General features: G+C 40.8%; 1 protein-coding gene across 2 annotated transcripts in view; it reads right to left on the bottom strand.

Moving 5' to 3' along the window:
* The window catches only part of PPFIA2 (PPFI scaffold protein A2), a 600,314-nt gene that overhangs the window by 124,745 nt on the left and 461,629 nt on the right, over positions 1-13,940 (bottom strand). For both annotated transcript variants that reach the window (XM_090042615.1, XM_090042614.1), the window contains exon 8: positions 12,878-13,099. In XM_090042615.1, the coding sequence (XP_089898741.1) occupies positions 12,878-13,099 (222 nt within the window). The remainder of the gene's footprint in view (positions 1-12,877; positions 13,100-13,940) is intronic.

Raw genomic sequence — 13,940 nt, forward strand, 5'->3', positions numbered from 1 at the left:
CCTAAACTAAGCAAGCCTAGCTTTTTTAATCTCCTGCTCTAAAACAGGTTTTCTAGTCTCCTAATCATCCTAGTGGTCTTCTGCATCTGTCTTAATTTAAATTTATCTTTTTGAACGTAGGTGACTGGAACGCTACACAATATTCTAAAAGGATCTTGCACACTAATGCTTTCCTGTCTTTCCAAAAAATACCCTGTCTAATACACTTTTGAATTCAATTAGCCTTTTTTATAGCCCCATGACACTAGTGTCTTATGTTCACCCTACAGTTGACCAAAATGCCTATGCTTCTCTCTTTTTCTTGTCCTCAATTGACAACCCCTCAGTTTAGAGCAAAAATTCATGGTATTAGTTCCAGGGCATGTGATTTTGCATACTCTGATCCGTCTCTGTATGAACAAAACCCACTAAGTTTGTGTTACGCACAAATTTCATAGGTCCACATCTAGTTTTTGCATCAAGATTACTACTGAAAAATTCTACAGCAAGGGTGTCAAACATATGGCCTGTGGGCCAGATTCAGCCCCCAGAGCCAGTTTATCCATCCTGTCAGGCTATCAGCAGCTAGTGGAAGTCAGGGGACATGACCATATTGGGGCATGGCCTGCTACAGAATCTAGGGCACCTGGGCTCTGGTAAACATGTCCATTCATGGCTAGAGGGTGAGTGTGGGCTGTGCCAATACAGCCTCACTCGCCACTGCCCCTGCCATCTTGTGTTCCAGGCTGTGAAGGAGCTCCCCAGAGCCAGAACTATCCCAGGGCATGGAATGAGTTGGACGCACAATCAGTCTCATACCAACACTTGCGGAACATGACTAGTAGCTTCTTGCTAATCTCCTAGATTCCATTTCACTATAACTTCTTTTAGTCTCCTTTTTATCCAACTCTGCATCTGCCTTACACTTATCCCAATCTTTGCCAGCTGGGGCCCAGTTGCAAATGCTTTGCTTAAGTTTACACAGGTTATGTTCACAATGTTGCCCTTATCTAAGAAGTCATTTAAGCTGTCATAAAAGGACATTAGATTGGTTTGACACAATCTGCCTTGGATAAAGCCATGTCGCATTTTGCACAATTTCATATTTACCTTCATGTCCTTGATTATTCTCTTTCAATATCTGTTCCAAAACCTTATGTAGTATTAAAATCAAACTAACAGCACTGTAGTTGCTTGTGTCACTTATTCTCTGCCCTCCCTTTTCTGAACATAGGCACTACTAGTTCTGATGCATTCTAATTAGAATGCGTCAGAGTCGACTTGATTAATCAATTCTGCTGGAGTATTCTAATTAAAATACTCCACCAGCCTTGGTATCACATGTATTCAGCATGTGACAGCCACTCTAGCTGCAGGCCATGTGTGCCCCTACCGGGACTCAGGCAGCCTCTGCCAGTCCTGTCCCATAGCTGGAGCTCATGCTTGGCCACAGGTGAGTGTTGCAAAGGACTGCACGCTGCAGCACACCCTGCCCAGCCTTGAGATCTCCCCAGGGCTGCTGCCTGGTTCTGCTCACCCCCAGCACTGTCTCCTGTGTTTCTAGCACATTTGCCTCTGCCATGAAGCTCCCAGTCCCTGGCTGTGTCCCACTGCTGAGCATTCCTGAGCCCTGTCTAGGGCCAGTCACACAGGTACAGCTGTGTGGGGGCCCAGAGAGCCAGTGCAGGACATGATATCCTTGTCATCCTCTCCACTGAGGTCCAGCCTCACCTGCATGCACTCACTTGTGCCACCCACATTGGCCCCCAACTGGACCTGGGAGGAGATTGGTGACCTCATGGCCCTTTGGAGTGAAGTGGAGGTGCAGAGGCACTTTGTGCAGAGAGGATGCTTGAACACCCACATGTATAGGACACTCCCAGATTGCTTGGCAGTGCCACGTAAAGATCAAGGACTTGCAGGCACAGTGGGTGGCCATGACCGACCACAATTGTTGGTTTGGTGGTGCCCATCAAACCATGCTCTTCATGCAGCAGCTGGCCCAGACTTTAGCACTCCAGGACCCAGGCTGCACCCCTGCAGTGGTCACCAGCAGGGGCAGCCTTACTGAGACCCTGCACTGCCTTGACCCTTCCAATGAGCCGGCACTGGAGGCAGGACCCTCGGAGATGCAGTGCTCCACCCCACCCACCTCCCCAGCTACTGTACCCAGCAGCAGCTCAGGGAGCCCTGGCAAGCAACTGCCTCAGCAACACCACAACCCCAGACCCCACAATGAGGAGCATCTGGCCATGACATGACCAGCTGCTAGCAGTGCCAGCTCCTCCCTGGGGATGGTTCCTGGCTCACCACACACCACAGGCCATGGACACCAGGCACACCCAGATGCCGTCTCTGATGGGGAGGCCCACACTGAGCCACCAGCCACACCAGCCCTGACCACGTGGTAAGTTCTGCACTGGGGGGAGGGCCCTCTCAGACTCCACCCCTAGCCCCAGCCCATCCCCTCCCCTCTGGTGTGTCGTGGACACCAAGAGGATCATCATCAGCAGGGCGTAGTTATTTGGGCACCCCTCAGCCTGCACAAACAGCTCATTGTGTACTGCCCAGAGCACATGCAGCAGGGGCTTACTCAGAGCACAGTGGTGGCACAGGTAGCGACTGGCTCCCAGGCAGCCAGAGGGAGAGCTGCCTGCCCTAGAGAAGCACCAGCTTCTGTCACTCAGGGACAAACTCAACGGCTGCCATGGTCACCACAGCCCTCGTACCTGCAGGGGAATGGCCTGAGGCTGGGGTGCTGGCTGCCTGTCTTCTAGGCTTTGCCCCCTAGGTGCTCCTATCCTATGGTCCCCCACTCTGGGGCAATAAAAGACTGTGAGACTCTTGTATATAGCTTGCACATTGGAAAGCAGGTTTTTTATTGTTGGGGGGTGGTGGAGGGGCTTTGCTTTCTGGAGTGGGAGGGGGATCTGTGTACTGGGGATGTAGGGGTAAGAGGACTCTGTTTGTTGAGTGGGGAGGGATGGGGATGGGAGTTGTGAGGGAAATAACATTTTTTTGTTTCACCCATTTGCATGTCCTGAAAGTGGTGCTGGGGGTCGGCGGGGGGTAGGGAGTGTGTGGGCAGCAGGGTAGATGGGCTGGAGAGGGGAGTGCTAAAGGAGGGAGTTGGGCATGGCCTCCTGCACCCAGTTGCCTGGCTCCTGCTGGCAGGTGTGCGGCTGTCTTGAGGCCTGGGGGGAGGGGCTGCTGGGTCCCTCAGGGCCAGCAGGAGCATGGGGCACTGGTCGTCACTGGCAGAGGCCGGGCTGGACCAGTGGGGTGCTGGGCATCACTGGTAAGGACAGGGGAAGGGGCTGGAGCAGCCCTGGTGCAGGGGGGAAGAGTGGGCAAAGAGAAAGCTGGCAAGTGCTGCCCCCGTTCTGGGCACATGGCTCCTGGGAAGGGAAGGGGTTGGCCAGGGATCACAGTTTCCATGATGGCTGCCAGGAGCTGGTAGTTGGCTCTGGCTGCAGCATAGATACCAAATGCTGGCAGCCATGTGGCCGCAGGCTGGAGCTCCCCCAGTTGCCACAAGGACATGGCAGGACTGGAGGGACTTGGGACTAACTTTAGTTCCAAGTCCCTGCACTTGTAGACACCTGCCAAAAATTGCTTAATGCACATTAGCTTAATGAACATTACATTTAATCGTATTTGCGTGTGTAGACACATCCTTAAAGTATTATTTCCCAGTTGACAAATTCACTGAAGATAGATTCTACGCAAGTTGCTATTTCATGTGCCAGTTATTTCAATATTCTGCATTGCAGATTATCTGGAAGCTCTAATTTCATCACAATACATAATTTCTGTTTTGTTCCCATTTTAGATGAGACAAATTTCCTCATGTATTCTAGAATTATTCTCTTATACCTCTTCATCCTCAGTGAAGACTGAAGTGGAATATTAATTTAGTACTTCGACTGTACTGAGATTATCCTTGCTTTCTACCCCATCTTCTTTCCCTTAGCTCTGTTGTTTTGTTCTCCTGTTTGCTTTAATTCTCCTGAAAAGTCCAGATTAACTAATCTTTTGTCATTCTCCTCTTATTTCAGTGCTATCTGACCTCTGACCATTTCCATCTGTTGTAGATTCTTTGCTTCCTCTTATTATACAGTATAAGAGTGACCCTGATACGTCTTCAGTCCTTCCCTAATATTTTTATCGTCTTGCTTGAGAAGTGCAAGCTCCAGATATCATTTACACTTTTGATTTAAAGCAATTGCACATCTCTTCATCATTTAAATTCAGGAGCTCCAATATCCAGCTAAAGTTCATAGGTTTTCAAAGTCTGTCCTTTAGAAATCCAAAACTTTAGTTATAAATCTATTCTTGTCTTACCTGTCATTTGCATTTAACTAAATCAGCTCATTATTGTTTAATTCAAGACTATTTTCCACAACCAGTTCTTTTATAAAGAGTGGAAAACCAACTTTTCTTGGTTGTGGAAACCAAGATTTTAGTTTCATTGTCAAAATGATAAAACCACGTTTACAGTTTCATTGTCTTTTCAGACATCGGCAATCTTCTTATACGTAGAGAAATTTAGCCATTGTATCATCCAGAAATATCTGTGCTCCACCCTCAGTCATAACATTTGTTATCTAGACCATATTTAGGTAGCCAAAATCTCCCACAAATACGTTGCATAAACAATTTCCACTACTACTATTTTGTCCTAGAATGTTGTAAGGATCTCTAGTCCTTATCAAAATTTGAACCTGAGATATACACCAGTGCCCAAAACAACCCCTATGATATAATTTTTATTGTTCCTTCTTAATGTGATTTTTCATTCCAATTCTGTTTAGTGTGTGTTATCACTTTGTAAAAACAATACAAAACAAAAACACAGCCTTTACTCCATTGATGCATACTGCTATTCCACCACCATTACTCATTTCTAGCTTTCTTAAGAGTGCAAGTCCTTGAATACTTTCATTACAGTCATGGATACTAGTCACTCAAGTATCTCTTATTCTTATAATGTCTGGTTTTCAAATCCCAAAAATGGAGTCCTCAGTTTTTTTGGGTCTGGCCTGATTTGACATCACATTTGAGATAGGTACAATCAATCTACTGGCTAAAATACTTGCCTGTCGTCTGTTTTCATAATTGTTACTGCTTTCTTTATTCTTTCTGTTTTCTTGTTTTCCTTTTTCCATTTATACATTTTCAATCAGTCAGTTCTCCACTGATTTTTAGATTTATTCCAGGAGGTTTTATTGGTTTTGCCCAATCATCTCCCCCACATTCCCAGTTAAACTCTTATCAGTTGTGCCAGTCTTGATCCCAGAAGTCTATTCCACCTTACTAAATTGGAGCCTGTCCCTTAATAAAACCTTCTATCTCTACTGGCAATGGTTAAACATCTCCAAGGAACCCCGACAGCATTAGTTTCAGAGATCTGTTGCTCTTTGTCATCTTGTTCTGCCTTTACCCTTCATGTCTTGTGACAGGAAGACTCCCACTGGAAACCATGTAATCTTCTACTTTAAGCATCTTCTCTAGCCTCTTTCTATATCAATGAGTATCCAACCACATTTTTTGTTCCATCATGAACAATAGATTTTTGGCCAATCCCAATGGGATCCTCTTCAATGTCATCAGGTCTATAATGTGTCTGCTACTAGTGGATAGTGTACCCTTCTGTTTTCTGGGTTTTCCCTCTTGACAAGTCTGCCTGCTGTTTTTAATAGTGAGTCTCTGGTTATGCAAACCTGGTGTTGGTACACTTATTTTGCTCTCCTCTTTCATTCTTCCTTTCTTTATCTTGTCTTCTGTTTTCTCTTTTATCCTACTTGGTGTCTAGTCATTAATTATTTTGTCTCTTCTTCTGTTTGCTCAGGCTTTTTACTATGCCATCCTATCCTCCAGCCCTTTTTGTTTCTTCCAGTATCTTCATGAGACATGCAAAACTGTCAGTTTTTTAATCACATGCTCATGATGAAAGGAGACTCCCACATCCATTTAGTCTGTAAAGCTAATATTTGGTACTGGAAATAGGTTGCTTGCTGCTGTCTCATATATGGGTGAACAATTACTGTGAGCTTTTAGGGACATGAACCATCATGGAGCTCTGACCTGGAAAGGCATCTAGATGCTATTGCAACATAAACAAAATAATACATTACAGTATTCCTGAAGAGATAATGTCAAGATTGAATGGGGAAGGTTCTACAGAAGGGGCTCCCTTAAAGAATTTCTTAGGCATGGAAAATAATACTTTTGGGTGATACTTTCCACAAACAAGGAAATATGGGAGGGACATGATGCCAGAGGACTGGGTAGCATATACCCAAAGACATAAAAAAGGGAGCAGAGGGCATTCCTGAGCCTTAAGAATCCAGATGTCTACCTGAAGTCACAGGCATCAGGGTTTGCCAGCTTGCTTGTGTTTGAGAAAAGAGAGAGGTTTTCATTTGTAGTAATCCTCAAATGCTAGCTTTAATCTGATCATATATGAAGCTTGCTTTGAACATTTCACACAGCTCTAACCTGAATTGTAACAGCTGAGGAAAACACTTGCTCCCAGAACAGGAAAAAAAGTGAAATATACAGTAAAGCCAAGGTCTTGGAATAAGAAGAGACAGGGACTGAATGAACGAAGCAAGCAGGACTCTGCTAAGAACTGACAGGACATGAAACATCCCTTGTGCCCCATTAAATCAAAGGTACCTAATGTACATAGAATAAATCCAACCAAATACGTTTAAAAAAAACAAATACGTTTGACAGGTTCACCTTGAAAGCTATTCAGCAAGTGAAATAAAGCACAATTCAGCAGGAATGGGAATGACACTGTAAATTAAAAATCTGTTAATTTGTTAGGTTGGTGGTGCAACTTAATTGCCAAGGAGCAGAAAAGTGTATTAGGAAAACATCTAGTTGGGTGGTATAAAGAGATGTAATTTCTGTGGGTTGTGCACAGGAGCACATGTGCGTATGAGTGTTTTCCCATACTTCTCCAAAATCAAGAGGAGCCAACAGCTCATATTCAGCTGCTGCCACATTCAAAGTAGAATCTTCTTTACTGAGCTATCTTCATCCCCAAACTGAACAGAAAGGAGAGAAAACTAAAACAGAGTCTGACAATCTCAAACTCCAGTAGCTTCTGAAGAGAAACTACTGGGATATTTTGTTTGGGAGGAATATCTTGGGCAGAAAAAACAAGCTTCTGAGGGCAATGTAGTAAGGGGAGAAGGCTTGCAGTGCTGCCAGTCCCTGGGATTTTATTGTGAGCCTTGTGATAGGTGATGTTTTCATTAAGTTCCAGCTACAGAAGATATGTACATACAGGAGAATACTGGTTTAAGAAAACAAAGTTCTAGCCCTTTTGGCTTCTGAGAATAGCATGACAATTATGTATCCTAAAGACCGAAAAAACTCAGGAAGGCAAATAAAAGGAAAATATTACTTAAGTATTCTAATATCTAATTTATCATGGCTTTTGGTAGAACAAGTCAAGATTTCTGATGGCATTGTCTGTATTACTAAAGAGAAACCCTACAGGGAGAAAGAAGGTACTGTTGAAAGAAATGTTTCTGCAGGTTCAGTTGAATGCTGCCTGTCAACAGTTGCTTCCATGTTCATGCTAGTCTACTAAAGACACAACAGAGGCACTTAAATTACTGGGCCAAAGTACAGGCAAGCCTATCAAGAAAGTTTTTCCCTATCCCATGATGAGGGGTACAAACATCAGAAATGGTAGGAGAAGGGTTGTGTTGAAGGGGGAACCACTGGGAGAGAGGAATAATTTTGTATATCTCATTTTTTCTAAAATAATTCTTTCTTTTAAAGTCACATACATTGTTCACTGAAGAGCTAGGAGAAGTTGATGCTCCTCCCCCCCCCCTTCTTTTTTCCCATTACATTGTTTGATTCACATAAAATGACTTCTTTTCAAACTGGAGGTGAAACTTCTATAAATATTCTATGTATTCACAAGTCAGAGAAACAGCTCTTCCCTCTCCATTCTCTGTGAATGCTAAAATAGTAATCTATAGACATTCAGAAAACAAAATAATGAGAAAAAGAAGAAAGAGAAGAAAGAATCAACCATATTCAGGTAAAAGACCTAGTTATATGTTGGAGGCTAAGGATTAAACAAACAACCAAAGATAAAGTTCAAGTGTTTTTTTTGTTAGGAGTTGACTGGACATATTAAAAAAAAAACCCCTTATTTACAGTGAATAGGAAAATGTGACAAACCACACCTGTCTCATAACTAAATTATATTAATACTAAATTTGCTAACATGAAATTCAAGGTTTTCCAACAAAACCTCCCAAACAGAGAGAGATTAAAAAAAAAATTCTTATTTGGACTGTGATTGTGTTTCGTATTCCTTAACACTATTTCTTACTTGCATTACAATTACTTTGTACTGTATTGTAATACTTAGGGGGCCTTGCCATGGACACAGACCTGATTATACAAGGCACCGTGTAAACATAGAAAAATAAGACAGTCTCTGCCCTAAACAGTTTATAATTTAAGTGTATGAAACAAAAGACAATATATGGATAGGTCACCAGCCAGTAGAAACATTGAGAAAATATTAGTCAGCATGAAAAAGTAGAAAGCTAAAGGACAGCTTTGAAAGAGGATAATGAGTTCTTATGGGTTCTCCTTCCAAGCACAGGGAGCAACACAGGATTAAGCACTAAGAAGCTTGTGTGACAGTCCAGATGGTGAGCAACAGAGGTAAGCATCAGGGATGGCATAGATCCAGAAGTCTACATTTCAACAGTGACACAGGTGAAATGTAGCTAAGGAACAGAGCAATGAAAGGGAGAACACACACCAAAAGTCCAATATAAGAGTGTGCGGGGAGCCAGTGGAAGGAGGCAAACAGAAAAGATGACATAGTAAAAGAATAGAAATGCAATTTTTCTTTCAGAGTTTATTATTATTATTATTTGACCAAAATTGTAGTTGTTAAGGTCAGGGAAATGTAAGCTATAGTAATAAAACATGAGATAATGAGAGCCTAGACAAGAGCTTAGCTGTGTGAGTGGATAGGAAAGCCCATATCTTTGAAATGTTACGTGGAAATAATCTGCAAGAATGATATGTAACCAGGATGTTAGGATCTAAAAGACATTCAAGTTGAAAATGACACCAGCATGGTGGGTGTGCAGGACAGGCAGGGTAGCAATAAAGTGAAGTAAATCACTTTGGGAAAAATATCAATAGTTCTGTTCTATGTTGGTTTTCCAGTGATGGCTGTGTACCCACAGAAAGATGTCAGAGAACCTGGCTGAAGGTTCAGTTTAGACAGAAAGACAGAGGTCTGGAACAGATAGACAGATTTGTGAACCAACAACATAGAAATGTTTGTGGACAGATTACTTACAAGTAAGTTGTAGAGGGAAAAGAGAAAAAAATAGAAGGGACAAAGCTTGTGAAAGTTGGAGAGATGATGACAAGAATCATCTTAAGGATGTAGTCAAGAAGCAATTAGAGATGTAGTAGGAGAATTGTGGGAGGGCATATTCAGAGAGAGAACAAGATTTCGAGAAAAGCATGATCAACTCTATTGAAGATGACTCACAGGATGAGAACGGAGAACTGGCTCCAAAATTGGCTAGGTGGAGGCCATTATAATCTCTGGCAAGAGTGGTTTAATACAATATATTATTACTTATATCATAACCCAAAGGATAATCTCTAGAAGAATTATATGAGTACACCCTACAGTAAAACATCATAAAGGTGCAAATTAGGCACTCAAAAAAATCAGGAAAATGCCCAAATGAGGTAACCTGTTTAACCTCCATTTACCTTTCTTGCACGTAAACATTATGATACAGTCTTAATGACACAATTATGTACTACATTTTTCCTCCCACCAGACCCCTAGCTCATTAAATACACAAAATGGATAGTGCTCACTTAATGAGCAGCTATTTAGTATTTTGTTTTATTCTTATCATTCAGTGGGTTCCCAGGTCTTGTTTACCACACATCAGTTAAGATTTGTACTGAATACAGAATTATTAATTTATTCCTGGGTTTTTCTCTGGTCCTATCATTGTAGTAACCAAGTGCTTCAGAAATTTAAAATTAACTTTTCTCCAGGATGCTCCTATGAAATGAAGCAGTGTTATTATTCCTTCTCTACACAAGGAGAACTAATATACAGATAGCAAAGACAAAATTGTCAGAAACTATGCACAAATTGCAGTGCCTGGGATGTCACTGTACTTAGCTTTCATATAGCAATGTATACATGGAAAACACAACTTTAACTTGCCTGAATCTGTGCATGCTCAGCACTTCTGCAAATCTGGCCCCTAAGGTCTAATTCAGAAAGCAAGGGAGAAACTGTTATTGACCAAAATTGAAAAAATTGGGCTAACTGACTTGCTCAGCATTGCATAGAACTTGCTGATAGAGTCAGGAATACAACCTACTTTGCCAGGAAGTATTCACCTACCTTAAACATGATGCCATTCTTCCCCCTCCCCCCGCTTTCAAGTCCCTGCCTTTTTTGATGCACTTCTGCCTAAAAGCGGGTGCAAACACCCTTCTTCAGGCAGAGGGAGAGGAGAGTCCATCAGCTTTCAACAGTTCCCTTTTATCCCCTTCAGGGAGGTATGCCTCTGGAACCCCTTACTTAGCTATCCTCAGATATGGAATGTTAATTCTTAACTTGCACATCTATGCAGCACATCGGACTTCAGGGCAATCTGAGTACACATCTGGATTTCAGAACATTTGGAAGGGCCAACCTTTAACTGGAAATGAGTTCTCAATCGTATCCATATCAGATCTTGTGGCTGTGCTGAAGCTGTATCTTGCAAAACCCAAGGGAGCTAATTAAGTATACAGAACCTTTTAAGTTAAATTTCTGGAAAAGTGACTTATTTAAGGTTACACAGTGAATCACTGGTAGAGTGAATAACCAAACTGAAATGTCTTACCACATGATTAGCTGCTCTAATTCCTAGCTGGCACCACTTTCTTGACCTGATAGCTTAAGAAATTAGATAACAGTAAAGGGAAATAACTAGGGAGACAGGAAAGTAAGTGAGGAACTACTCTTAAGCTACTGAGTTGTTCTTGTACACTGGGCTACTGTTCAGGCTGCATTATTTCTTTCAGAGATTGAATTACTATTTGCATTACTGACTGATTTGGTTTGATCACTGTTTCAAAAGATTCAGATGCTGAACTTTTAAAAAAAATTTAATTCTACTGATCCAGCAGCATGCCTCAGGCCATGATGTTACAGTTTTTCCTAAAAAATTGTATGCATTATGAATAACAGTCTGAGTTTGCTTATATTTATTGTATTTATTTCTTCATCTAGCCTGATGTTTTCACGGAGCTGGCAAGGTAAACATCAATATTTTCTGTATGTTTAAAAAAAATGTAATAGTTTATCCACTGCAGGTTTAGAACATGTTACACAGAGGAAGGTGTATTCATTCTGGCATAAATTTTTGGCCAGTACAGAAACAATATACAGGTGTATCCTTTTTTATTCACAAAACTCCCATATTTGCAAGAACTAATGGTCATCTCTGCATTTACATTCTGGCTGGCTGATGAATACAGGATTTTGTAACCTCACATAGATATGCCTCCACACTTTGCAGGCCCCATTAGTAGAGGACAGATTAAAATTGGGCTCCTAATTCCTGCTAACTTCATTCTATACCACCTGCTGGGAAAATGAAATGCAGTGTGCAGCTCAATCAGTAAAGCATTATGCAGTTTCATCAGTAGAGAATATGATAAAATGTATAAAATTACAGCTACTTTCTGGATCTGCTCATGGAGTATGATGTTAATCACAAATTTTCTAGGTAGACTGGCAATCTACCTACAGCTTCAACTACTGACACGTCATACTGTCAAAATCTGTATGAAAGCAAATCAGACTGTCAACGGAGAACTTGGGACCAAGTGGACAAGTTCTATACTTTGTATATTTTACTTAGTTCTTACTCAGCCAAAATTCCCTCTTGACACAAAAAGGATTTAAGACTGAATAGGAGCTGAGTAAAAATGAATGAATAGTTCAGGATTTGGCCCAACCATATGCAATTCAATCGAAAGGATAAAGCAGCAAGTCAACAGCTTCTTTATTCCTCTGAAATGACAGATATGTTTTAACATGGTACTTCAAAGTTTCTCTTTAGTTGTTTCAAAATGAAATGGCAACCCATAAGTGTGACGCATCCCAGTATTGCAAGTTAGCTCTTCAGCATCTCGCACCATAAAGATAACAGAGTACCTAAACACTGTGCATAAATCTCCAAGTATCAGTCTTGGAAAACACAGAGTTCTACAGGAAAGAATATATTTATTGTGAAAAATAATTAAATTATATATGACTGTGTTTCAGTTCACCCAGTAAGTTGTAGCAGCCAGATGCACCTATACAATTCTGTCCCCAACTTGTGCGTGTGGATTCTTGCTTTCAGTATCTGATTCAGTACGGATATCTGTAACATGGAAAGCTGCTCTCATAAATTAATAATTCTATGCTACAATTTAGCACAAAATTCAGAGGCAGAATTATTTATTAAGAAAGAGGCTGAAAGTTAATGTGTTAGGTGGCAGTATGGTTCAACAGTTCATTATTTATAGCTCCAGCTAGCCAAAGGAAGGTGTCCACTTAGAAACAACTAACCCCTTCCTCATTTCACTCCCTTAACTGTCGGGAGTTTATTTACAAAAATCAAGCATATGTAAACCAAAAAACTCTATTTATAGTTTTTGTCTATTTTTAGATAGATGAACTTGTCACATTAAGTGAACTTTTTGGAATTAAATTTATGAACCAAATTCAATGGAAACTGAATAAGAACTAATTGTTATAAAATATCATGGCTATAACTGTTAAGAAGTGTGAGGTTATAGACTGTAGTAAACATCTTACCTCTCTGATGTCCCTCTGATATTTACTGTTCATTTCTTCTGTTTTAATAAGCTCCTTCCTGGCAGTCTCTGCTTCCTGCTCTACCTCTCCAACTCGGGAAGACAGTGCAGCCAAACGCTCTTTCATTTGTGCCATTTCATAGTTTTGCTTTTCAAGCAGTTCCTGTAGTTCCACCACTTGACTGGCTTCATCATTTGAATCTATGGAGCCATTTGATAGGCGCTGTCAGGAGAGAAATAACAGTATTTTCCATTAATTATCATTAGCTCAGAATATGTCTAGAGTATTTTTTAAACAAGTATAGGTAGCAATTAAATTACAAAATATTACAAGTATTTTCCAGTAAAAAATAAAATGAAAACCAGCTATTCTAATAAACAACAGAATGCACCCAATATTCTAATAAATAAAATAACCTGTCCATAAAAGACAGATGAAGGAAATTCCAGTTATAAAAAACTAATGCTAAAAACAGAAACAGATATTCATATTTAAAGCAAATACTTAATCCCTCAAACAAAAACAAAATATCATTAATTTAGTCCTATGACTCCAGTGCAAATCCTACAAACACAGTTCCTGAAAGTCAAGACCAATCTCCATCAATTATACCAACCTTTATTCACATGCCTTGACTAAAGTAAGAATACCATCCAAACATACTCAACTCCTATTGATAGTCATTGACAATGTACATACCCAGTAACTCTGAATGAAAAGCAAATGCTCACAAATGAGTAAGACCTGGTCACTACACAGACCAGGTCTGCGCTAAGAACATTCACCGTTACAGAAATGATGTGGGAGGACAATTTTTATAGTGCCTTTATTTTGGCAAAATCATTATTGTAAATTCAGCTACAACAGCAGAAGAATGTCTTGCTAGTCTAATTTATTTTGTTTGGAGAACCAGTATAAGCTATCCTAGTATAAAGTACTGCTTTGCTTGTATAAGATCTAGCTACACCAAAAAGGCTTGGTGATATAAGTATCTATTTGAATACAGTGAGATAGGCAATCTTTTCTGGTATAAACTAAGCCATAGTGAAATTTTGTGTTTGTT

Source organism: Crocodylus siamensis, chromosome 4 (genome assembly GCF_052110815.1).
Source record: "Crocodylus siamensis isolate JL-2025a chromosome 4, ASM5211081v1, whole genome shotgun sequence".
Lineage (NCBI taxonomy): Eukaryota > Metazoa > Chordata > Crocodylia > Crocodylidae > Crocodylus > Crocodylus siamensis.